Here is a 27,700-nt window from a genome sequence, read left to right as displayed (position 1 = left end):
ACCGTACACATATGGCATCAATTGATGATCGACTGGTTATACAGTAAATCAGCATTGGGCCCTATGTGATCAGTCAGAGTGAAAGATAATCTGTATGTGGGTCAGTCAGCCTGCAACACACCCATCTATTCAATTAAACACATCAAATCCTAATATTCATAGATAGATGAGCCTCGGGCCGTATTCGTAAAGCATCTCAGATTCGGAGTGCTGATATAGGATTTTGTCCTCGCTGTTCATATAATTTTAGCCACTATGATCTTAAAGGCTTATCTGATCCTAGATCAGACAGCACTAACACTCTGAGACACATAAATATGCAGAAATCGCTTCACCATTTCCTGGCTGCTAAAATGCTAATAGTTCGCCTATTTTCAGTTTATGTTGCAAAACAAGCAAGTATAGTGTAGTAAAGTAAATCATTGTACCATCTAAACCGCTGTGAAATATATTTTCCATAAACAAATATATTATATTTTCAGTTGTTTGAAGCTGGTTTACAAAACTTAAAGTAAAAAACCCCAAAACAAAACTTAAGAACGTGAAGAATAGAAATAGATAGAACATATCTACCGCTTCTTAGACGTACTTTCAATGAGAATTACAGACCTATCTATAACTCACATTTTGATGTGAATATGGTTGGGTCGCCCAAAAAGTTACATATTGTAGCTTTAAAGAATACAGGCCCTGGTTTCCCCACTAACACCATTAATGTCATATCACACTCAGATTGGTCTATAGACTGGTCCTTGTAAATGAACACTTGACATCGGGTACAACTAAGGAGAAGAGTTTAACCATTTATGTTCATGTGACCACAAAAGCCCCTTGGTGGTGATCTCACAATGGTAACCAGGAGGAAATACATAAACAGCATCTGTAGCTTTTATGTAGCTTTACAAAATATATTCTTAGTTCACCTGGTGAGATTGATTATGAAATAGGTGTTACTACTGTTCTCGACCCACGGGAGGGGAGTGTAACCATGAGCACTATCTGTGAGCCTGGGTTTGCACCCCAAATGGCACCCTATTCCCTTTATAGTCCACTACTTTTGACCAGGGCCCACAGTACTCTGGTCAAAAGCAGTACATTATATAGGGAATAGGCTGCCATTTGGGACACACAGCCAGAGTTTGTACTATCAGGCTGTGGTAGTGTGGTCTGAGAGGGAGCAGACTTGGCAGTGCAAAAATTGTTAGCATGAACTGCTAGCAAAGTGATTATGTGACTCCATTACTGTCCCATAGCTTTGGAAACTGTACACAGCATGATCCATTCACTCCACCAGCCTGGCACTTCCTATACAACACTCTATAACAGCTGAAAACAAGTGTGTCTGCCTCTTAGAAGATTAAAACATTTTTTTTTTAAAGTATGGTGGTCATTTGTAACTATTCTTCAATTACAAAAGCTGATGTAAACATGGACGGTGTCCCATCTCACTCATTCCTATGAGAACCTCAACAATGGCCATCGGAGCCAGAAATACATGGCGCATATAGAGAGAAAGATATACAGTATATATACACTGAACAAAAACATAAACGCAACATGTAAAGTGTTGGTCACATTTTTCATGAGCTGAAATAAATGATCCCATAAATGTTCCATATGCACAAAAAACGTATTTCTCTCAAACTTTGTACACTAATGTGTTTACATCGCTGTTAGTGATCATTTATCCACCTGACAGGTGTGGCATATCAAGAAGCTGATTAAACAGCATGATCATTACACAGGTGCACCTTGTACTGGGGACAATAAAAAGCCACTAAAATATGCAGTTTTGTCAAACAACACAATTCCACAGTTTCAAAGGAGTGTGCAATTGGAATGCTGACTGCAGGAATGTCCAACAGAGCAGCTGGCAGATAATTGAAGGTTAATTTCTATACCATAAGCCACCTCCAACATCGTTTTAGATCATTTGGCAGTACAGCCAACCGGCCTCACAACCACAGACCACGCCAGCCCAGGACCTCCACCTGTGGGAGCGTCTGTGTGGAAAAACACATTCTGATTGGCTGGACCTGGCTCCCCAGTGGGTGGGTCCTACAGTATGCCCTCCCATGGCTGCACCCCTGCCCAGTCATGCAAAATCCATAGACTATGGCCTCATGAATTTCCTTCTATGAAGTGTAACTCAGTAAAATCTCAGTAAAATCTTTGAAAGTGTTAACTTTATATTTTTGTTCAAAACAGCTCTGGCTGTCATCCACCATCAACTGATCTTTGATAACGGAACTTGATTGGCAAATAAATAACCATCGCTAAAACCCTAACATATCAGTCCCACACAAAAAGAAGAATTGTTTTACATAAAACCTCTTACTCTAAGGCAGACAACTGTGTAGTAAACTATCAGAAATGGCAATGAAATATTTTGTGAAATACCAACTAGTCTTCCTATACTATTCATTTGTCATTTTACAACTGTGTACTCCATCCAGTGCAGGAAACAGTTTGACCCTTGACCTCTATTCCGTAACACTAATGACATACTCAATAATCCGGTCAAATCCCTAGTGGTGTTTTGTTCCTAATTTAGACAGTCCACTTCCTCTAATGGTTCTACCCCCACATGACATCACACACACACACACACACACACACACACCATTTGGCTGGATGTGAACGAAGCTGCAGGTGAAGCATGAGTGGCTACAATGACACCCTTTATTGTGCACTACTTTTGAGCAGGGAGCCAATAGGGCTCAGATCAAAAGTAGTGTAGTGTATAGGAAATAGAGTGCCATTTGGGAACCAGAGAGACACACACATATGCAGCATGACATATGCCATTAGCAGAGTGAATCTCTGCGGGGTAAAATGCACAGACAAAACACAGATTTAATGGAAGATACCAATGTAAAAACTTAACCACCAATATTATAAATACAAACAATTATTACAACGAATGAAGTGAATAAAACAGGCAGGGTGACAGGATGAGGACAATACAGTGTGAGTATGTTGAGCAGTGCATTAAAACATATATGTATCATGAAATATTCTCACACACACTAAAGGTATAGAATATCCTGTATATGTGTGGAAATGTACATCTGACCTCATTGTGGTACACAAAGTGACATGACGGTTGTAGATAATATGGCTGACATGACTAAATAAACAGGTACAGTAACTCAGACAACCTGAAACACTGAAGGAAAACAGTTTAGGACACACTGTCATAATGTACACATTCTCTGTCACTCACACACACACACACACACACACACACACAAAATGGAATGACCCAAAGGCTGGAGTTATTTTCTCACACAAGCGCCACACTACTTCTCCCACACCTTCAGGGCTTTCTGGTGCCAGGGGGCTGCCCTCCCGGCCCCAGTAGGGTGACCCCGGCCCTGACCATGGGGGTCCTAGACTTCCTCCTCCAGCAGACCCCTCTCTGTCAGGTGGGTCTTAAGCGAGTTGAAGATGTGGAGCTGCTGGTCCAGGCGCAGGGCTAGGAGTTGCTGGACCACCTTGGCAGGGTTAGGGCCCCTGGAGACAGAAGATTACACAACGGATCACATACAGTAATATTTTGACAGCACAAAGAGGTCTCCAAGAAAGGCCTGGTTAGTCAAACTGGTTGAGGCTGCAGTCTCTATACAATGGCAGATCCACTGGGAGAGAATCACAAATTATAAACTGGGTGGCTGGAGACCTGAATGCTGATTGGTTGACAGCCGTGGTATATCAGACCATATAGCACAGGTATGAAAACATTTAAAACATTACAATACATTCACACACTGTGCCATCAGGCCCCTACTTCACCACTACCACATATATACAGTACAAAATCCATGTGTACATGTCTATGTTTGTGTTGCTTTACAGTCCCCTCTGTTCCAGAAGGTGTTTTGTTTTTTTATCTGTTTAAAAAAAAAGAAATTTAAAAAATCTAATTTTACTACTTGCATGAGTTACTTGATGTGGAATAGAGTTCCATGTAGCCATGGCCCTATTTAGTACTGTGCGCCTTCCATAGTCTGTTCTGGACTTGGGGACTGTGAAGAGACCTCGTGGCATGTCTTGTGGGGTATGCATGGGTGTCCGAGCTGTGCGCCAGTAGTTCAAACGATGGTGACCAGTTTATAATAGCATTAAGGCACCTCGGGGGAGTTTGATATGGCATTTCAGAAAGTATTCAGACTCCTTGACTTTTTCCACATTTTGTTACATTAACGCCATATTAAAAAACTAAAACAATTCTACCCCCATAATGACAAAGCAAAAACTGGTTATACATTTTTGCAAATGTATTAAACATAAAAAACTGATATCACATTAACATAAGTATTCAGACCCTTTACTCAGTACTTTGTTGAAGCACCTTTGGCAGCGATTACAGCCTCGAGTCGTCTTAGGTATGATGCTACAAGCTTGACAGACCTGGATTTGGAGAGTTTCTCCCATTCTTCTCTGCAGATCCTCTCTGTCAGGTTGGATGGGTAGCGTTGCTGCACAGCTTTTTTCAGGTCTCTCCAGAGATATTTGATCGGGTTCGATTCCGGGCTCTGACTGGGCCCCTCAAGGACATTCAGAGACTTGTCCCAAAGCCACACCTGCATTGTCTTGGCTGTGTGCTTAGAGTCATTGTCCTGTTAGAAGATGAACCTTCCAGTCTCAGGTCCTGAGCAGGTTTTCATCAAGGATCTCTCTGTACTTTGCTCTGTTCATCTTTCTCTCAATCCTGACTAGTTTCCCAATGCCTGCCACTGAAAAACATTCCCACAGCATAATGCTGCCACCACCACACTTCATCGTAGGGATGGTGTCAGGTTCTCTCCAGACGTGACACTTGGCATTCAGGTCAAAGAGTTCAATCTTGGTTTCAACAGACCAGAGAATCTTGCTTCTCATGCCTTTTGACAAACTCCAAGCGGGCTGTCATGTGCCTTATACTAAGGAGTGGCTTCCATCTTGCCACTACCATAAAGGCCTGATTGAGGAACTCTGGAGCTCAGAGTTGACATCTGGTTCTTGGTCACTTCCCCGATGAAAGCCCTTCTCACCCGATTGCTCAGTTTGGCCGGGCGACCAGTACTAAGAAGAGGCTTGGTGGTTCCAAACCTCTTCCATTTAAGAATGATGGAGGCCACTGTTCTTGGGGAGCATATACCACACCCCCTCGCGCCGTATTACTTAAATATAATTATATATGTTTTCACCTGTTAACACATCAGCATTGTCAGCCAAAGCAGTTAATAAGCCTGTGGTGTTCTAGCTAGTTACCTGATGAAGCTGGCGATGTAGACGTTGACGAACGTAGCCATGAGGTACTGGCAGTCGAAGCGGTCCATGATGCCACCGTGACCGGGAATTGTGTTGGCAAAGTCCTGGAATAACAGGCCAGACAGACATGGTGACATCAGGGCAATAGGGCATCAGAGCAGAGGACAACATAACACACAGCTGGTGCACTGCGGAAACCCTTTGCTCAAGCAAAGTCAAAAGTAAGGCAATGCAGAGACTGCGTGAAACTGCAGTGGATCACAAACTACGGTGAAACAACCAAGTGGTTCCGGAAGCATAGATCATGAGCACGGCCAACTAAGGCTACTCAACTCTAGTGAGTCCACCGGGCCCAGTGATAAGTGGTGAGGTGTTCTGACAGTCACCTTGATCTTGAAGGCCCTCTTAAAGCCGCTGGCAAAGAAGCCTCCGAAAGGTCCCATGAGGGAGGCAAAGGCAGACAGGGAGATGCTGTGAATCTGGAATGGGTAGAGGCGCAGTGTGGGCTGGAGACAGAGAGAGAAGAGAGATGTTAAACTGGTCTCACATATGGTCAAACAGTTTCTACAAAAATAGGACAAATAAAGGAGACATTTAAGGACAAGGAAGGGACACTGTTTTGAAGGCCCTCAGATCAATGTATTGAAACTGGGTCTCAACTTACTGTTGGGAGTTAGAATAGTAGAATGCATAAAGTGCCATTTCAAAATGTGGTTGTGTATCAACAGTTTCTCTCTTGTTATGTCGGTCACTGATAGTCACTCAGCCCATGTCGGCTAACATTTTTTCAGATTGGTAATTTAGTCTAGAGGCCAGCTTTCTAAACTCGTAGTAATCAAGGTCAAATGAAAGCCCGTGGGGCCACCATTGATTTTGTTAGTCAGTCTCACTCAGATATCATATAAAAAACTGCAAATCTTCTCTCTGCCCAATAGCAAAATGTGTATAATTGGAGCAAACTAGCTTTAAAACAGCAACATTCTCTCTCCACCCCATGGCAAAAATGTGTAGACTTGCAAAAAATTAACTCTAACAATTTTTTTTTATTTTTTATTTTTTTTTAAATGTTCTCCCTGGGGCACCTTAGACCAGACAGAGATCATAAGCAGAGTCCAGCCGACCAGACCGAGAGAGAACAGATCAGACTCACCCATCCAGTGAGGGACTCGAGGGCGGCAGGCAGGGCATAGTCCTGCAGCTGGAACAGGTCAGAGGGTTCACAGTCCACCTCAAAACTGTTACGGTCGCTGTTAAACTCCACCGGACACACAAAGAAGCTGTAGCCCGCCATCACATAGGACAACTGGATAGAGCAGGAGAAAGGGAGTAAGATAAGACTAAGAGACACATTTAAATACAAACTTTTGCACTTAGTTATGACAATTTCTTACCAGGATCCCAAACACAACAGTCGAAAAGAATCCGCCAATGAAGCCCTCCCAGGTTTTCTTAGGAGACAGCTGCACGGAACACAGTCACATTAACACATTAAAAGAGTGGTCAAACGGTATCCCTTTGGCAAAATGCCACATACCCATGACATATTCATAGGATCGCTACGTTGCCTGTTGACCATAGCTGTGTGACTGACTGCCAGTCTTGCTAACCTTAATGAGTGGAGTACGTCCAAAGAAGAAGCCAAACATGTAGGCCATGATGTCATTGCAGATCACACAGGAGATGGGCACGATGAACCTAGACAGAGAAGGAGAGAGGAACTGGTATCAACAACTGGGGCATATTCAATGGAGTGTCGTACGTTGTGCAGACAACTATTTACTCTACAAGAGACAGAGCATGTCTCTTCTACGCAGTTCATTTCCCTGAATGTTCTGTAACAAGCCCCTGCCATGGCGCAATTACATCAGCTTATAGTATTTTAACCCACTAGAGGTCTTCACGGATCCACCGTACCCGAATAACCGAGAACTGGCCTGGGACCCGAGAGGGTCCGGATCCAGAATTCTAAATAAATGTCATGGATCTGGATCGGATCTGATATGATTGTCACTGGTATGTGTAAATTGGACTGACCGTACAGATCTGAACGCGACTGCTGCAGTAGAGAAATGTTATAATGTATGCTGCTGCTATTGCTTTTCACGAGAGTGGAGGGTGGCGCGTGTTGCCGTCCAATCACAAAGCAGTCAATAGGCTACAGTCATAGATCCACCGTGCGTGGCAAAAGTTAGGAGATATCTAATCAATGGAAGACTGAATTCTGTCATTTTAATTCCATGTTAAAGGAGGAGGATAGGCTACAACGACCAAAAGCCAACCGAGAGGCTGCTACTTTATATTCTGAATTAAGTTATTTGTAACAGTAGGATGAGATGGTGCATGAACTGCAACCTCAATTAGCCTAACGTCAGCTAGCTTAACTAACTTCTCCCGGTTTGATGCTACTATAGTGCGAGTCGGCTTGTTGCAGTCTCCTCTCTCCATGCCTGCTCCCCAGGATCACTCGCTCACAGTACAGCCCCTCCCCAGCATGCTAGAGCGGCACCTCTCTCGTCGCTCCCTCCACAGACTTTCTTAGCTCCGGAACTTCTTATGGATAGGCGTTCAGTCAACAGGACAGTTGTAAATCATGTAGCGCCGTGTGTCATGATCGCACATTTTAGAGAAACAACAAATGTCGGTACATAAGTGTCTTATATCGGCTGAAAGCTTAAATTCTTGTTAATATAACTGCACTGTCCAATTTACAGTAGCTATTACTGCGCAAAAAAAATGCCATGCTATTGTTTGAGAGCTCCTAACAAAACACTTTTCATTGATAGGTTTGATAAATTCACCTCAGAGAGTGAAATGTGTACTTAAATCAGAGCAAAATTTAAGAATGTATCATCCCAAGGGTCCCAGAGATAACATTGTGTCATTTTGTTAGATAAAATCCTTTTTCATATCCTAAAAAAGGTCCATATAGCATGGATGATCGATTTTGTATTTCCACTCGTTCAATTTGCAAAGGAATCTGTGAAAATCTAACCCGAAATGTTGTTTCAACCAGTCAAATTACCTTTGTATTTATTTCTCAGAGATCCTAGAACCTAACCAGACTTCACTATATCATTAGGAGTGTAGAATATCCTATAGGACACCATATTTGGTCAGAGAGTGATGCCTTCATGGCGCGCCGATGACACCGGCGGTCTTCACTTGATTGACTGTAACTTTGTCAAATAACACCAATCAGATCAAACAAAGCTAGCTAGATAGCCAATGAGCTGGGCTTTACAGGAGTATGCGACAGCAACCTTGTGCGACAACCAGGCTTATCCTTTTGGACAAAAACTGCAAGAATATGGAGAGTTATGAAGTTATGAAAACTGGGTGTTTTGCAAATGCTGAACTTACAATATGGCTACTAATACTGGAAAAGCTAAATCAAAGTCCAAGTAAACAGATTTGACGGTATTCTTGCAGAAGAATGGAATATAAATGTGTCCTTCACGATTTTCCTAAATGTACCTGGGTGACTTCACACTAAATGTCATGTAGCTTGCTCATACTTCCAAGTTATCAGTCTGAAACTTGGCACATGCACTGCTGCCCTCTTGTGGACACCATCGGAATTGTGATGGCTAGATTTGGGACCTTTCTGTTGCATTTCAAAGATGGTGGTAGGGAAAAAAACGTTTTTTTCCCTTTGTGTTTTCTTCTACCAGATCTATTGTGTTATATTCTCCTACATTCAATTCACATTTACACAAACTTCAATGTGTTTCCTATCAAATGGTACCAAGAATATGCATATCCTTGCTTCAGGGCCTGAGCAGGCAGTTAGATTTGGGCGAAAACTTTATTAAAAAAGCTATCCCTATAAAATAGCTTAAAACATTTATTTTCTGCTGTTCCATCACTCAGATGCGAATGGACCAGGTCTGGATCCGACCAGGTCTGTTTGGGAACGGGCCCGTGAAGACCTCTACCTCCCACTGTACAGAACGGAAAGAGTGGGCTGAATGAAAACACTCCCATGTATTAACCTCTGGGTATGTCCCAAATGACACCCTAGTCCCTATATAGCCCATTTAAGATGCAACCACCGAATTTGCCCTCCCATACAGTGGAAACCAACTAGTGGTCAGATCTGATTAGCATTGCTGTTTACAATAGTTATGTTCTCTGTGTGCTATGTGTTGTGGGCTGTGTGTGCGCATGTGAGAGAGGAAGAGACAGGGACATTCCTTACCAGATCATTCCCTCAAACAGGTTGTGGATGATGAGGTGGGACTGGGTCACAACGATCAGCAGAGTTACGTGAGTCCAGCCAAACTGTCAGGGAGGAAAAACAGAATTACATACACATATTGTCTTAAGATCATGTAGTATAGGATCTCTATAGAAAAGTGATATTAAGGAACCCAAAAGTTGGAAGAAAATGATTCAATTACTGTGGTATTTAGACATTGGCCAAATCTCTGCTTATTTCTAAGTGTTAATGACGTGAATGGCATTTGGCAGAGCAATCCTTACTTATAGGTGTGTCATCATTGCTCTGTGGTCTTTGCAACAACAAACATATCCTAGAACCACTCACGTTCAAATCTGGACCTCGAAGCCAGTTTCACTGCTTAAACCCCCCCTCCCATTCTTGTCCACTAATGAGGGTCTGATTTAGACCTGGGACACCAGGTGGGTGAAATTAATTATCAGGTAGAATAGAAAACCAGCAGTACTCTGGACCTCATCTGACCCTAATGGTCATCTATGAATGTTTGAACATCTTGCCCATGTTCTGTTATAATCGCCACAGCCAGAAGAGGCCTGGTTCCTCTCTAGGTTCCGGCCTTTCTATGGAGTTTTTCCTAGCCACCGTGCTTCTACGTCTGCATTGCTTGCCGTTTGAGGTTTTAGGCTGGGTTTCTGTACAGCACTTTGTAACATTGGCTGATGTAAAAAGGGCTTTATAAATAAATGTGATTGGGTAAAATTTAAATACCGCTGTAGACGAAGTCCTCAGGCCAGTCAGTGTGTGGCAGTTTAGCTTGAATGCAGTGTTTAGAGCTCACTCCCTCTCACTGATTGATGTGTTACTGCAGTGTACAGTGCATTCGGAAAGTATTCAGACCCCTTAACTTTTTCCACATTTTGTTACGTTAAATAAAGCCTTATTCTAAAATGGATTAAATAAATTGTTTTCCTCATCAATCTACACACAAGGACTGAGTGAAAACAGGTTTATAAATGTTTGCAAATAAAAAATACCTTATTTACATAAGTACTCAGACCCTTTGCTATGAAACTCATATTTGAGCTCTACAACCTGGAGTCCACCTGTGGTAAATTTAATTGATTGGATATTAATTGGGAAAGCACATACACCGGTCTATAGAAGGTCCCACAGTTGACAGTGTACGTCAGACCAAAAACCAAGCCATCAGGTCAAAGGAATTGTCCATAGAGCTCAGAAACAGGATTGTGTCAGAGCACAGATTTGGGGAAGGGTAACAAAACACATCTGCAGTTTAAGGTCCCCAAGAACACAGTGTTCTCCATCATTCTTAAAATGGAAGAAGTTTGGAACCACCAAGACTCTTTCTAGAGCTGGCCGCCCGGCTAAACTGAGCAATCGAGGGAGAAGGACCTTGGTCAGGGAGGTGACCAAGATCCCGATGGTCACTGACAGAGCTCCAGTTGCTCTGTGGAGATGGGAAAACCTTCCAGAAGGACAACCCTCGCTGCAGCACAATTCAGGCCTTTATGGTAAAGTGGCCAGATGGAAGCCACTCCAAAAAGGCACCTAAAGGACACTGACCATGAGAAACAAGATTCTCTGGTCTGATGAACCCAAGATTGAATGCTTTGTCCTGAATGCCAAAGGTCACACCTGGAGGAAAACTGGCACCATCCCTACGGTGTAGCAAAGTGGTGGCAGCATCATGCTGTATGGATGGTTTTCAGTGGCAGTGCCTAGGAAAATAGTCAGGATCAAGGGAAAGATGAACGGAGCAAAGTACAGAGATCCTTGATGAAAACCTGCACCAGAGCACTCAGGACCTCAGATTTGGGCAAAGGTGTACCTTCCAACAAGACAACGACACTAAGCACACAGCCAAGAAAACACATTAGTGGCTTCGGGACAAGTCTCCAAATTACCTGAAAATAGCTATGCAGTCGACGCTCCCCATTCAACATTTGTATTTATTAATGGATCCCCTTTACTCTTCCTGTAGTCCAGCAAAATTTAGGCAGTTTATACCATTTTAAAAGCATTATAATACATTCAGATTTCCCAACACACCATGTCCCCTCAGGCACCTACTCCACCACTAATCTACAGTACAAAATCCATGTGTACGTGTGTGTTATCGTGTGAGTGTATGCATGTGTCTGTTCCTATGTTGGTGTGGAATCAGTCCCCGCGGTTCCACAAGGTGTATTTTTATCTTATTATTTATTTAAATCTACATTTTACTGCTGGCATCATCAGTTACTTGAAGAGACCTCGTGGCATGTCTTGTGGGGTATGTATGGGTAGGCGAGCTGAGCGCCAGTAGTTCAGACAGCTCGGTGTACTCAACATGTCAATACCGCTCATAAATACAAGTAGTGATGAAGTCAATCTCTCCACTTTGAGCCAGGAGAGATTGACATGCATATTATTTGATCTCTGTGTATGTCCAAGGACCAGCCGTGCTGCCTTGTTCTGAGCTAATTGCAATTTTCCTAAGTCCCTTTTTGTGGAACCTGAACTGTTCAGTTGTGACAAAACTAGGCCTGTAGGACCTGCATTGTTGATACTGCTGTTAAGAAGGTAGGGCAGCACTTTATTACGGACAGACTTCTCCCCATCTTTTAGGTACTGTTGTATCAATATGTTTTGACCATGAGTCCTCAACTTGCTTCATTTCCACATGTTTTATTACAAGATTTAGTTGAGGATTAGGGTTTAGTGAATGATTTGTTCCAAATTGTATTTACTACTTACAATGCTTTTAGTTTTATAAATAAATTAAATTACTTTAACTTCCCTCTAAGACTGGGGGCACACACTTTATAGTAAGTAGGCTTAAATTGAACATATGGTAAATAGGAGTGGCAATATCGTCCGCTATTATCCTCAGTCATTTTCCATCTAAGTTGTCAGACCCCGGTGGCTTGTCATTGTTGATAGACAAGGACTTTACGGAATTCAAAATTACAATGCTTGTCTTTCATAATTTGTTCAGATATACTTGGATTTGTAGTGTCAGTGTTTGTTGCTGGCATGTCATCCCTAAATTTGCTAATCTTGCCTATGAAAAAAATCATTGAAGTAGTTGTCAATATAAGTTGGTTTTGTGATGAATGAGCCATCTGAGTCAATGAATGGTGCTCCAAAGCTTTCTACTATCATTCTTTGTTATTTATCTTTGTTTCATAGTGTAGTTTTCTTTTTATTCAGTTTAGTCACATGCTTTTGCAATTTGCTTGCCATTTTGTTTGAACAGCCAGACTTATTTGCCATTCCTTTTGCCTCTTCCCTCAACCATACAAATGTTCAATACTTCATCAATCCAAGGGGATGTAACAGTTGTTTTCACTGACATTTTCTTAATAGGTTCATGCTTAGTAGTTACTGAAATAAACTATTTCATAAATGTGTCAAGTGCAGTGTCTGTTTGCTCCTCATTACACACCACGGACCAACAAATATTTACATCAACATAGGAATCACTACAAAACGTATTGTATGACATCTTATACACTATATTAGGCCCAGCATTATAAACGTTGGTTTTCCTAGATATGGCTACTATATTATGATCACTACAGCCAGTGGATCAGGATACTGCTTTCAAGCACATTTCTGGTTCATAGGCACATGATTACAGTATACAATAGCTGTAGGATCAGCAGAGACATTCAGGGCAGTTAGAGGGACATAAATTAGGTTACTTACATTGCATCTACCAACGCCCCTGGTTTAATGTACATTTGCTGAAGAATTATGGCAATTCTGCGTCACAAATGGTAGGGATTAGCTGAGCTGGGCTTGGGTCATTGATAAGTCATTGTCTCAACACAGCCTTATAACGCTGTGAAGGATAAAGGAACCCAAATGATTTGGGTGGATCCCATCCTCCTTATAAAATGTGTTTTGTTTCCAAAAGGTATCGAAATTGTCAGAAGTTACACTCACTGAGCTGCAATAATCACGTAGCCAGTTGTGAGGAGAAAGAATCCTGCTAAAGCGTTCAATGCCACGATTGAGAGGGCACAGGTCCAGATATGATGGGTCTTTTGTTAGTGTCTAGCAGAGTCAATCAGCTCTCTTAAAATCCAGTTTCAACTGTTCAGAACTGCCGTTCATAATGTCATTAAAAACCCACATGGACTACGATAGAGTCGATTTCCATGTCCTGACGTAGTACATTCGGGAGCAGCTTAGTAATGTAAATTTACTTGAGCTCCAGGATAGTACATTGTTTTTGCACCAGGAGCGGTCACATTTCTTACCATGGAGCTGCCAAAAATCACAGCTGGCAAGAAGGATGAGAATCTGCCCACTCCCACAGTTCACAGGAGTCGGAGAACCTTTTATGGACGGGCGAGAGGCAGGATAATTTGAGCCCGTTGCAGGCGTCTGACAGATGGAGAAGCCCAGTTCGATCCAGAGCAGGGCTGAAGGTTGTCGACATCGTAATAGTAGGCCCTGCGGCCGCAGACACAGGCACCCGAAGCGATGAAAGTGCAGGAAGCTCAGGCTCCAGGAGAGCAAAACTATTCCTTGTTTGAATCCACTCTGGGCCTCTCGTTGGGAGTTTAAACTGCTTTGCAGGAGGCCGCTATCTTCGACTTCCACGGCTTGTGACATGTGACCATCGTTGATTGCCTTGCTCCTCTTGCTGTGCTCCTTCAACTGAATGGGGAGCTCCGGGCAACACCGGCAAGTCGGATAACGACAAACAAGGAATCCAACAAGCGTGAACGCCATCCAGCCACCGGCTTAGAAAATGTACACATTCCACTCTGCGTTTTTTCCAGTTTCTTACGAAGGCTGGCGACCTGCGTGATCAAGGAAGCAATTGCTGCATTGGAACTATCAGTGATCCGGATTGTCCCGAAACAAAGCGTAGTAGATACAGCTCCTACAGCGCTGAAACCATTAATTTATTTCTCCAGACAAAAAGGGCTCCATTGCAAAACTAATTTAGTACCAACTTCGTTAGCTTGATGGCTAGCAGCTTAGCATCTCTATCAAGCAGGCTTCAACCTTTGTTAAGCAGAATTCCGGGACAAGACATAGCGGTCCTAGCTGTTAAAAGCTAACCGAGTCTCGGAATCCAAGCAGAGCTTGAGAGGATTTGCAGAGAAGAATGTGAGAAACCCTCCAAATACAGGTGTGCCAAGCTTGCAGCGTCATACCCAAGAAGACTTGAGGCTGTAATCGCTGCCAAAGGTGCTTCAACAAAGTACTGAGTAAAGGGTCTGAATACTTGTGTAAATGTGATAGTTATTTTTTTATATAAATTTGCAAACATAACTGGTTTTGCTTTGTCATTATAGGGTATTGTGGGTAGATTGACGTTTTAATCCATTTATAATAAGGCTGTAACGTTACAAAATGTGGAAAAAGTCAAGGGGTCTGAATACTTTCCGAATGCACTGTGTTTCCTTGCAGCGCTCAGCTCTTTCACTACCTTACATGGTCAAGACAGAGCTCAGAACACAAAGCCTCGAGCTGTGTGTGAGTGTGACAGAGAGAAAGGCAGCAGATAAAGTGTCTTCAGAAAGTATTCACACACCTTTTTTCCTCATTTTGTTGTGTTACGAAGTGGGATTCAAATTGATTTAATTGTCATTATTTGTCAACGATCTACACAAATAACAAACGTCTAAGTGGAAGAAAAATACAACACTAATATATCTTGACTAAATAACTATTCAACCCCCTGAGTCAATACATATTAGAATCACCTTTGGCAGCAATTACAGCTGTGAGTCTTTCTGGGTAAGTCTCTAAGAGATCTCCACACCTGGATTGTGAAACATTTGCCGATCAAAATTCTTCAAGCTCTGTCAAATTGGTTGCCGGTGATCATTGCTAGACAACCATATTTTTTAGGTCTTTCCATACATTTTCAAGCAGAGTTAAGTCAAAACTAACTTGGTCTGTGATTAGCATCATTCAGTTTCCCATTTCCAGTCCTTAATGATTACAAGCATACCCTTAACATGATGCAGCCACGACTATGCTTGAAAATATGAAGAGTGGTACTCAGTAATGTGTTGTATTGGATTTGCACCAAACATAACACTTTGTATTCAGGACAAAATGTGAAATGCTTTGCCACATTTTTTTGCAGTATTACTTTAGTGCCTTGTTGTAAACAGGAAGCATGTTTTGAAATATTTTTATTCCGTACGTTTCCTTTTCACTCTGTCAATTAGGTTACTATTGTGGTCATTTAACGAATTGTTTTAGAGTCCCCATTGGCCGCCTCCCGAGTGGCGCAGCAGTCTAAGACACCCGGGTTCAATCCCAGGCGTGTTATTTTATTTTGATCACATTTTTAGTTATTCCAGTTTAAAAGTATTTTGTAAGGTGCTCCAAACCGATGGAACAGAGTACATGAAAGCCCTTTTACCAAATTCAGTTCGGACATTTGGAACAGTTAGCAGGATAAAGTCCTGAGAACGAAGAGAGTATCCACCACATTTCTGGAGAATAAAAAGGCCCTCAAAAAATGGTAGTAAACCCAAAATGGCTTTGTAAATAAAAGTATACCATTGACTACAAGTGACTAGAGAAGACCAGCCAAGCCTGGTATATAAAAGTGCAGTGGTGCTTAATAGTTTTACAGTTTAAAATAAATCTCACTGCTCCATGGTAAAGGGTGTTAATTGATCTCAAACACTGAGCAGAAGCAATTATATATAAAATATCAGCATAGTCTAGTATAGGGATGAATGTAGCTGATACTAGCCGCCTCCTGGCTTCCAAAGAAAAACAGGCCTCATCCTAAAATAAATTGTTACGCAAATGTTTTGTCCTGAACTTATTTAGGCCTGACATAACAAAGGGGTTGAACACTTATTAACTCAAGACATTTCAGCTTTTAATTAGTACAATTTTCTAAAAACAATTCCACCTTGACATTATGGGGTAATGTGTGTAAGCCAGCGAAAAAATATATATAAATTGAATACATTTTAAATTCAGGTTGTAACAACAAAATGTGGAGAAAGTCAAGGTGTATGAATACTTTCTGAAGTTACTGTAGATCTGGGGTTCCCAAACTTTTTCCCTCAGGCCCCCATTACAGCATTGGGGAACCTTGTGCATTCTGCTATTACAACAGTAAGTTGAAAGTAAGAATGTGGTGGAGCGAAGAACCCCTACTGTGGATGAGGCCCTGGTCTTATGTCCTGGAACGGACCCAGAACACTGTTGGAGGGCTTACACGTTTTTAGGCCGGGCCACATCAATAACATAATAGTAGCCAAGAGGAAGAAGGCTCATATAATACAGAACACACAAACACTATGCCCAGTACACTACACATGCACACAAACACTCACCATGTAGAACTGCAGGCGATAGTGTTTCTTCACCAGGCTCAGCACAAACATGCAGAAACCTGCAAAAAACACAAAGAAGAGGGGAAAACAAGTCAACAAAGCATTTTGGAGTCACAGCCTGTTTTTAGTAGTTATTGTCATTCTTTGCTTTCAAACTGAGGACCGGTAACTGCATGCTTGTACATCATCCTGAAAACTCAATCTTCAGTGACGCATAAATGCCAATTTGGTTCTGTGTTCCGAGGTTAAAAGCCTGCCAAAGTCAGTAACAGATAAAAAGACAATCACGTGAATGTGCAGCATCGAACTCTTCATTTCTTACAGTTCCAAGAATTCTATTCTTGCCCAAAGCAGAGTAAGAAGACAGCCTTCGGAGTAAGAGGCTTTTACTGAATCAAACAAATTAGATCAAGCCAATGTGACTATAATCCAGTTAGGACAACTTGGACATCTGAATATTGGATGGCAAGACATCCATCCAATTCACATTATTTGGTTAGATGGGCTTCATCAGAGAAGAACAAAGCTAGCCTGGTCCCAGATCCGTGTGTGCAGTCTTGCCAACTTTATGGTCATTGTGGCGGCCACGTCACAAACAGATCTGGGACCAGGCTAGAACAAAGCACACAGTGTTCTGCTAGTGTATCTTTATAGAACTAGCTGACCCTGTGAGCTCACTCTATATTATCTGGCAGTGGGGAGATGTCCCGATTACCTTAAAAGCCTTTTCCTGTCAGCATTTCCACAGTAAACAACCTGGCCTGGCTTTTATATGTACCCAAAGGGAGGAGTGAATGAAGGAGGGGTGGGTATTTACTTTCCTCTCCTTTCACCTTGAGAGGCACGGAGTCGAGTTGTGATCATGCAGTCTAAAACAGCCGTTGGCAAGTCAAGTGCTGCCTGTCTTTACCACATCCTGCTGCCATACTGCTGCACCAACTGACTGAAAGCGCGAGGAGCAAGTGAAGCACAGTGGATCTTCCGTTTGAGACTTGTACCAAACCCGTAGTCAGGTAAAAACTGATAGAAATTGCAGAAGCTCCAATAGTGACTAAAGCAACACTAAAAGTTGAAAAGAGGACTGCCCTTCTCCCTCCCGTCTCACTCAATACTCCCTGAAAGCATATATCCATATATCCTGCCTGGCCAGATCAGTGATCAGGGAGGAAAACACAAGGAAGCTACTTAGAACTTGAGCCACAGCCTCACCAGTGAGGTACATGGCAAAGGAGATGAGGCGGTGGTATTTGCTGAGGATGCGCAACGGCTCCTCCCTCTGCACCAGATTAGAGAAGTAGTCCGTCACCGTCTCGCCGTAGAAGAAATAGTTCACACACAGTAGGAAGTACCTGAGGGGGAGGATGAGGAGGGGAAGGAGGAAGGTGAGGTCAGAACTGTTGCAACACAGAACACAGATCAACTGCACTATGCACTCCAGTCTAGAAAAGTCTGGTGTAAAGGTGAACTTTGGGGTTTGCATGCATCTGAAGCCATTAAGAGACATTATGGGTTCAATATTTACATCAATAAATGTTAGGAGCTTTTCACCAGTTTTTTCCAACATAGTGCAATATGAATGGCAGGAGACCACAATCATACTACAAATGCTATCCCCACTACGTTGGTTAAAAAACTACACTTCTATATACTCAATTTGATCAGCTAACAAACATGATATAGTCTATCTGCTGATTGGTTTAATAAGCTAGATAAACACTAAAGTGGGTAAACATTACCAAGACCAACAAATCTCAGGAAGTCTGCAATGAAATAAAACATGCAATTCATTATTTTGGGTGGCCAAATGGTTAGTTGCAGTTTAACCTTAAACACAGACATAGAACTGTGTGTGTGTGTCTCACCAGCTCAACGTTCTGAACCAGGGCAGGTGGTAGGAGTGGTACACACTGTAACCAATGTGGATGATTTCTTGGAAGCATTTGATCTGCACACACAGCACCTGGGCAGAGACAGATAATCCAATATTACTGCAAATATACAACTGGTCTGTAATAAATTACTGAGGTTTGCCGATGACTGAGTGTTGGTATCATCTACATGGAATTCCCCTTCCACACATTTGATATCGCTCTAACAACAGCATCTGGTCTGTGTATGATTCCTCATTGCTCAAAACCATCTAATTTAATCATACACATTTGGACATGTCTTGTGCAATGACCATTTAGAGTTTTTTTGTGCTCTCGATTTAGTTCCTGCAGTGTCTGGATGTGGCAGCATGCTTTCTCCCTCCCAACAAGTCCAACAGATTTCCACTGACCTACACTCTGAACCTGAAACTATTAAAAGGACAGACCCAATTAAATCCCTCACCCTCTCCTAACGCTTTGTTTCTGCAGATCTGTAAGGTGTGTTAACAACATGGTAGAAGCGCCACCGATGCACTGCTTTCACCTATCCTGAACCTACTGATCTGGAAACTGCGAGGGGCCAAGGGAGCGATTTGGGATCGGCTAACAAACTGGACTGACAGAAGGCTTAGAGAGTAGGAGCACTCACAATCAGCATGAGCACCATGGGGCCCAGGTAGATGATGAAGAAGAAGAAGGAGATCATGGCCAGAGTCAGGATCCCTCGCACCCACCAGTTCTTCCATCTGAGAACACACACAGTTAATACCCCGTATGCTGTGTTTAATAGATTGTGAAATTAACACAGTGAAATGAAGAGGGGAACAATAAGCATCCAAGATATTTGTTGACCAACACATTCCTAAAGAATGTCAATATCGGCCGACACAGATCAATAGGAGTTCTATTGAGTATTTCAGGTGCGGTTTCATAAGCATTCAAATATCCATGACTGAACAGCAGGATGTTGTTAGGAAGGAGGAGCAAACAGAAGACAGTACAAAAAAATGCTATAGGCTTCATGTGTCCCAAATGGCACCCTATTCCCTATAAAGTGGCACTACTTTTAACCCGAACCCTGTGGGACTCAGGCACCGTGTGTTGTGAATCTATGATCTTTCCCTTGCTGTAAACAATTCCCAAACTGGATGTTGGGATTACCATGAGAAGATAGTAAATAGAAATCTGTTACTTTGGTAGTGTTTACCGTGAGGACAGTCCAGACAGGGCTTTGTTGAGGACTTCGGGGGTGTCATCAGCAGGGACAGGCACCCCCGGGGGTCCTGTATCAGGCTTGCTCTCACTGTCAGACGCCCCATCCTTCTCTGCTTTCCCCTCACTCTCAGATCCCTAGAGAGAGACAGACAGACAGACAGACGGGGAGAGAGTGAGTCAGACAATGTACATAAACACAGCTAGCTACCTATGAGGAATGCTCTCCCACTTCCTTTCTAGCTCAATTTTTTTTGTCAGTGAATAAAAACATTGCAAGGAATCTTGTAGAGCTTTCCTGATTTGGTGTTAGGATATTCTGCATGATAAATGTAGGTCTGATAGCGACAGAGAAATCAATATATTTCAGTGTCTGTCTGCCCCTTGATGCTCCGAGAGCTTTTGTTGTGAAACTGCATTAATCTGGATGACCCTCTACTTTTCCGTGGTAACAGTCACCAAAATGTGTTATCAGGAGACAGCAGACTGCTGTAAAGTCCTTGTTGTCGCTCCCCCCCCCCGGGCGCTACCAAAGTAACACTTTTGTCTAACCTCCTAATAACACAACAGATAGAAATAGTGTAGGCTAACAGCTATGTTGGTTGCAAACACACACACACAGCAGTAGCCATCAAGCTGATGGATCCTCCAGGCTCGCTGGTTTCCATGGAGACCATATCACGTCAGTCAGGATGCCTTGGTTAAAAATAGCCCCTCCTTTCACACAAACAACACTCCTGCTACTGAAGAGACCATTTTCATGCTTCCTGTGTAGGAAAGAGTACCACTACACTCTTTCCCATTTCACATCAGAATCAAAAGATTTATTAAACCATGTTAATTACGTAATGTAGGCCTATGCTATTTCTGCCTTGTCTTTTGAATCCTGTCAATCATGCAAGCTTAGGCCTACTCTTCTAAATTTGGCTCATATGGTTTCAACAACAACAAAAAATTGAGGGTGCAGATGACAGACAACTTGTTTTCCATGGAAAGTTGCATCTGCAGTCAGGGAACTCCTACAGTGACATATGACTACACCGAACCATAGACAGCAGAGCACCACAGCTCTATACCACTAGCACAACACAGCTGCACGAGGCCTGCCTGACAGTTGTTAACACTATCCTTCTCTTCAGCAGTCAAACCCAGATTGGGGGTAATGTCAATTACTGATCAAAACCCATAATGCAAGGCCCTATGCCAAGCCACCCAGGACTACATTCTACTGAAGCAAGAATGCAAGGCGAAGTGTAGGGGCACTGAAAATCTAATAAAGCCCCAAAGTGGAACTGTGTCGAATTAGAGAACAGGCAATACACACCAAAGCTGCTGGACACTATCTGTTTTTATTAGAACTTATGAACACCCTTGACTTTAACATATAACTAATGTTTCTTTCTTCAAAAGAGTTCAAAACTGGCATCAAATCACATTTTATTTGTCACATGCGCCAAATACAACTTACAGTGAAATGCTTACTTACAAGCCCTTAACCAAAAATGCAGTTAAGAAAAAATATATATTAAAAAATGAAACAAATAATTAAAGAGCAGCAGTAAAATAACAATGAAGAGGCTATATACAGGGGGTACCGCTACAGAGTCAATGTGCAGGGGCACCGGTTAGTTGAGTTATTAATGTGACTTATGTATAGACTTATGCATAGATAATAACAGAGAGTAGCAGCAGCATAAAAGGGGGGGGGGGGGCAATGCAAATAGTCTGGGTAGCCATTTGATTAGATGTTCAGCAGTCTTATGGCTTTGGGGTAAAAGTTGTTTAGAAGCCTCTTGGACCTAGACTTGGTGCTCCGGTACCGCTTGCCATACAGTAGCAGAGAGAACAGTTTATGACTAGGATGGCTGGAGTCTGACAATTTTTAGGGCCTTCCTCTGACACCGCCAGGTATAGAGTTCTTGGATGGCAGGAAGCTTGGCCCCAGAAATGTACTGGGCCGTACGCACTACCCACTGTAGTGCCTTGCGGTCGGAGGCCAAGCAGTTTCCATACCAGGTAGTGATGCAACCAGTCAGGATGCTCTCGATGGTGCAGCTGTAGAACCTTTTGAGGATCTGAGGACCCACGGCAAATCTTTTCAGTCTCCTGGGGGCGAATAGGTTTTGTTGTGCCCTCTTCACGACTGTCTTGGTGTGCTTGAACCATGTTAGTTTGTTGGTGCACACTAGCTAAGTTGAGGCAGTTGTGGAAGTATATTTGTATCTGGCTACAAATGTGTATGTGGGTTGTCCTTCCTGCAGTTGATTGGCCTTTTCATTTCAGCCTAGCTACCTTATGAGTTGAAATCCAACCCATACATTGGAAAAACTAGGCAGAGTTTGACTAAATTGAAGGTCGTTCCACCTCAAAAAGCACAAGAAAGAGGATTAACACCCACCATCAGATTGTTCTGAAATCGTTTCTGTTGATAGAAAGTAAACAGATAAGATTATCATTCCAGCAACATTATTTTGTTGAAATATAATTTGATCAAGTCCATTGATTTCTCAGAGATCAAATGATATTTAAACAAAATAATCTTGCGTGAATACTAATCGTACCTGTTTCTAACTACAGAAACGATTTCAGAACCATCTGAGATGGTGGGTGTTATGGCCTGCTGAAATGACATGGAACGATCTTCGATTTAATCAATTGAAATACCTAACTTTAGCTGCCCTCTTTGACCTGGCAACACAGGCAAACGTTAACGTTAGATAAGATAGCTAAACAGCTAACCACTGAAGTAAACGAGTGCCTTTCATGTTAGAACTAATGTTAGCAGCAAAGCAGCATCCATATCGTGTTGTTAACATTTTATCTGTTTTGATAGCAAGCTAGCGCAAATGTATTAATTGCAGACGTGGCTGGTCAACTAGCTAACTTGCATGTTACACTAGATATAGTTAACTAGCTAAAACATGTGCTATAATTACTATATCATAATGTGTGGAAGGGTCTCGCTGCATCATGTGCATGTAGCGGATGTTTCTCTTCCCTTGGCTAGCTAGCTAGAGGTCTGTCCAAACCGCAGTCCATAAACACTCCGTACCTTGTCTTCGGATTGTTGATGTTGTAGGTCGTTTTCCGTCGTTCCGCGGTGCCGTAGCTCTGTCATCTGTGCAACTCTTGTCCAGGCTACTACAGAGGAGTGTATGTTACGGCTTGCTAGCTATTTTATAACCTTTGCTAGCTTGCTAAATAACAAATACGCCCGTTTGGTTCGACAGAAATTATTTTTTGCCCCAGATGATGCACGTTCCTTTCACTGCGTTGCCCCTCCCACAAAGTCGGTTCCCGAAGTTGCTAAATGGTCTGAGTTGCATTCTGTATCGCGACGTTTTGTAACGTTGCTTTGCAATTGGTGCGAAACACTCTTTAATATCCACTTTCTCTTGTCTGTTCTAATCTAGACGAATGAATTCCAGAGTTGGTCTGTTGGTTGTGGTTTTTGGGTTGCGTATTTCATATACATTAATGTATGTATAGTGCTGGTAGTGGGTTACAATTCATTTATATCTAATCTATCCCGGCTGACCTTGGAGGCATTTTGAAAATGATATATTTTGTTTTGCAATTGGACATTTTCACGCTATGTGGCAGCAAAGGCCCACAAATGTATTGAACGAGTACTATGTGTGTGTGTGTGTGTGTGTGTGTGTGTGTGTGTGTGTGTGTGTGTGTGTGTGTGTGTGTGTGTGTGTGTGTGTGTGTGTGTGTGTGTGTGTGTGTGTGTGTGTGTGTGCTTGCTTGTGTGAGTGTGTGTGTGCCTGCATGCTTGCTTATACGTGCATGTGTGCCTCTCCCTCCCCAGGAGCACAGGGATGTGTTCAGCCCTGTGGCGTGATAGGGGCACAGAGCTGTATAAATACTTAATGGCTTCCTGCAGAGTCAGAGTGAAGGGAGAGCAGCACTGCAGACAAAACACAAATGCTACGTTTTTAAGCTTCTCAGGGCGTTTCCCCTCTTTTCTCCTCTTAATAGTCAATGTGTCATCTATGTGTCATTCACAGAACTTCAAAGTCTGAAAAGTAGGCTAATAATTAACTACAACTTCTACAGAAACATCAGTGCTCATGTGAAATAGGTCTACTGTGAAGTAATGTTTTTTGTTTGTTACTTCATTTGATTCTTGCATAAGTCCATTGAGACCCCTCTCACCACTGTAGCCCAAGCTGGAGCACAGCACTGAGATGTATGACTCATCAAATACCCCTGTAGTGCAGAAAGAGATAAACAAATCTATAGCGATACAGGTGTGCAGCATGTTACATTTCATTTTTGGATTATGACTGCAGTGTTGTGTATGTGATCTGTGGTATGTGGCGTTGCTTCCCCTGCAATATGTGGCACCCGACTTTGGCCAGTCATGCTATATTACGTATTGGGTGCACGGTGGTGTGATGTCTTGCTGTACTGTCTGCCAGTGGCAGAATTTGGCTGGGATTACTCAGGAGCTCCAACACGACTGCAGGGCTCTGGGACATCTGCAATGCAGAAGTCTATATAAATAGCGGTGGAGAAAGGGTGCCAGAGAAACTGAAAGAGATGGGGTGAGAGAGAGAGAGAGAGAGAGAGAGAGAGAGAGAGAGAGAGAGAGAGAGAGAGTGAGAAGGAAAGAAAGAAAGAAAGAAAGAAAGAAAGAAAGAAAGAAAGAAAGAAAGAAAGAAAGAAAGAAAGAGAGGCTGAGAGGGTGTGAAAGAGGAGCTGCTGAATTGTGGATACATGAAAACTATTATTGTGCAGAAAAAGCAGAAACACTTGGAGGAACACGTTTTTGCTGTAATTTTACCCTCAATTTGCTCATTTTCATTTTTGACCTGCTGTTTTCTCCATCATCAATATGTTGCTAAAGAAAAGTTAAGAAAGCCCTTGGATGATTTGAGAAGCCAAAAAGCAGGACTCATCAGTGGATAAAACTGCCCTAAGGGGCAGACTGAAAGACTGTTAAGTTGGTAACTTCGCTTAGATATAATCAGCTTCACCTGCCACATGTGCTAATGAATTCTGTAGTACAGGAGTATGCAAAAACCACAACTAAGCCCAATAAGAGATTGTATTTGAAAATAACAATAATGTAATACCTTGATTACATTAAGACACGATCACATATGTCTATTTATGTTTATTTGTGAGACTACTTGGTAACAGATTTCCTAAATGTAAGTGATTATTTTAGCTGAATTTCTGGTGGTTTTTTAGTCTTTTTTACTTTGGGGGGGCATAAAAAAATCACCCGCAGGGCCGCTATTGCGGCCCATTGTAACGCTTGTCTTTGTCCTCCTCAGGCGAGGAGTAAGAAATGTCAGACCAATGAGCAGCGTGGTAGGTGTCCATATATAGTGTATTTAATACGAATACTGAACACTTGAACAAAAACAATAAAATGACAAAAACGAACAGTCCTGAACGGTGAAGCAAAACACAGAACAGAAAATAATCACCCACAACTCAAAGGTGAAACCAGGCTACCTAAGTATGGTTCTCAATCAGGGACAACGATTGACAGCTGCCTCTGATTGAGAACCATACCAGGCCAAACACAGAAATCCCAAATGATAGAAAAAAGAACATAGACTGCCCACCCCAACTCCCGCCCTGACCATACTAAAACAAAGACAAAACAAAGGAACTAAGGTCAGAACGTGACACCCATGATGTAACACTGTTCCTGGATGCAGAGGAGTCTTTTCTCTGATTAGCAGGACGTCTTGGTAAGCTTATTGTAATGTAGTGCCTTCGGAATGTATCCAGACCCCTTCACTTTTTTTCCACATTTTGTTACGTTACAGTCTTATTCTAAAATGTATTCAATCTTTTATTCTCAGCAATCTACACCCCATAATGACTAAGTGAAATCTACACCCCATAATGACAAAGTGAAATCTACACCCCATAATGACAAAGTGAAACAAGTTTTTAGAAATCTTTTATTAAAAATATTCATTTATTAAAAATAAATTACAAATGTACATTTATTAAAAACAAAATACAGATACCTTATTTACATAAGTATTCAGACCCTTTTCTGAGACACGAAATTGAGCTCAGGTGCATCCTGTTTCCATTGATCATCCTTGAGATGCTTCAACAACTTGATTGGAGTACACCTGTGGTAAATTCAATTGATTAGACATGATTTGGAAAGGCACACACCTGTGTATATACGATCCCACAGTTGAGCAATGTCAGAGCAAAAAAATAAAAAAAGCCATGAGATCGAAGGAATTGTCCGTAGAGCTCAGAGAGAAGATTGTGTCGAGACACAGATCTGAGGAAAGGTACCAAAACATTTCTGCAACATTGAAGATCCCCAAGAACACAGTGGCCTCCATCATTCTTAAATGGAAGAAGTTTGGAACCAACAAGACTCTTCCGAGAGCTGGCCGCTCGGCCAAACTGAGCAATTGAGGGAGAAGGGCCTTGGTCAGGGAGGTGACCAAGAACGTAATGCTTCTTGGTCACCTCTGTGGAGATGGGAGAACCTTATAGAAGGGCAACTATCTCTGCAGCACTCCACCAATCAGACCTTTATGGTTGAGTGGCCAGACAGAAGCCACTCTTCAGTAAAAAGCACATGACAGCACCTAAAGACTCTCAGACCATGAGAAACAAGATTCTCTGACTTCGGAGCAAGTCTCTGAATGTCCTTGGGTGGCCCAGCCAGAGCCCGGACTTGAACCCGATCGAACATCTCTGGGGAGACCTGAAAATAGCTGTGCAGCAACGCTCCCCATCCGACCTGATAGAGCTTGAGAGGATCTGCAGAGAAGAATGGGAGAAACTCCCCAAATACAGGTGTGCCGAGCTTGTCGCGTCATACCCAAGAAGACTCGATGCTGTAATTGCTGCCAAAGGTGCTTCAACAAAGTACTGAGTGAATGGTTTGAATACCTACTGTATGTAAATGTAATATTTCAGAAACTTTAGCAAACATTTCTAAAAACATGTTTTTGCTTTGTCAGTATGGGGTATTGTGTGTAGATTGATGAGAAAAAACAACAATTTAATCCATTTTAGAATAAGGCTGTAACTTGCAAAATGTGGAAAATGTCCAGGGATCTGAATACTTTCCAAAGGCACTGTTTAATAGTAATAGCATTTCATATAATTAGGCTACTGACCATTTCCCAATGTCTCAGTGAACCGTGCTGGTAATAAAGGGATAAGCAGTGGCAAGGTCAGAGAACTGTCTCCCTGCCAGTAACCATATTTAATTTAGTTTCTAGTGGAAATGTAATTATTGGGCCATCAACATGGTTAGCGATTACTGAAGCCAAGATTTACGACCTTATCGCAACAGGTGCAGTAAGAAGAAGATGCAATTAAATTATGTATTCATCTCAAGAACAGTAAATTTGCTGACAGCATATCTACCCACGCCGTGCCAAGCTGCATGGCCGCCAGACAAATCAACGACAGCTCCACCACAGTCCACAGAAAGGGATTGATCACATTGCAAAATTATTTTATCAATCTGTCCGAATACTGTGCTCTGTTTTGCTGTGTGCATGTCTTTTTTTCCATTTATTTTACGATCCTTGTGGGGACCAGAAGTCCTCAAAAGGATTGTAAAACCAGGAAAATTCAGAGAAGTGGGGACATTTCGCCGTTCCCCACAAGGAAGAAGACTTTTTTAGGCTCATGGGTTAAATTTAGGGTTAGGGATTAGGGGTTATGTTTAGGGTTAGGGTTAGGAGTTATGGTTAAGTTCATGGCTAGGGCAATATCTAGGTTTAGGGTTAGGTTAAGTCTGTGTGTGTGTGTGTGTGTGTGTGTGTGTGTGTGTGTGTGTGTGTGTGTGTGTGTGTGTGTGTGTGTGTGTGTGTGTGTGTGTGTGTGTGTGT

The 27,700-nt window shown here is 42.3% G+C and overlaps 1 protein-coding gene across 1 annotated transcript; it reads right to left on the bottom strand.

Annotated features, from left to right (window-relative positions):
• Positions 1-790: 790 nt before the first annotated feature.
• LOC118393394 (phosphatidate cytidylyltransferase 2-like) lies at positions 791-23,139 on the bottom strand. Its single transcript, XM_035786033.2, has 13 exons — positions 22,906-23,139; positions 19,849-19,991; positions 19,291-19,387; positions 18,633-18,730; positions 17,980-18,119; positions 16,771-16,829; positions 9,455-9,537; positions 6,864-6,951; positions 6,648-6,716; positions 6,407-6,559; positions 5,643-5,762; positions 5,257-5,360; positions 791-3,516 (listed from the first exon to the last, which is right to left on the bottom strand). The coding sequence occupies exons 1-13, from the start codon at positions 22,969-22,971 to the stop codon at positions 3,393-3,395; spliced, it is 1,344 nt and encodes a 447-aa protein (XP_035641926.1). The 5' UTR covers positions 22,972-23,139; the 3' UTR covers positions 791-3,392.
• Between the last annotated feature and the right edge of the window lie 4,561 nt (positions 23,140-27,700).

This window comes from Oncorhynchus keta, chromosome 14, assembly GCF_023373465.1.
Source record: "Oncorhynchus keta strain PuntledgeMale-10-30-2019 chromosome 14, Oket_V2, whole genome shotgun sequence".
In the NCBI taxonomy this organism is placed as follows: domain Eukaryota; kingdom Metazoa; phylum Chordata; class Actinopteri; order Salmoniformes; family Salmonidae; genus Oncorhynchus; species Oncorhynchus keta.
Note: the sequence above shows the minus strand (reverse complement) of the source record. Positions and strands in the feature narration are given on the sequence as shown.

What these genes read in the sequence shown, in the direction of transcription:
- LOC118393394 (XM_035786033.2), bottom strand. Translation starts at nt 22,971, where the DNA reads ATGACAGAGCTACGGCACCGCGGAACGACGGAAAACGACCTACAACAT. An exon ending in CCATGGTGCTCATGCTGATT is followed by an intron (nt 18,731 to 19,290) that starts GTGAGTGCTCCT and finishes GTCTCTGCCCAG; the next exon opens with GTGCTGTGTGTGCAGATCAA. An exon ending in TACATCGCCAGCTTCATCAG is followed by an intron (nt 3,517 to 5,256) that starts GTAACTAGCTAG and finishes TTCTGTCTCCAG; the next exon opens with GGGCCCTAACCCTGCCAAGG.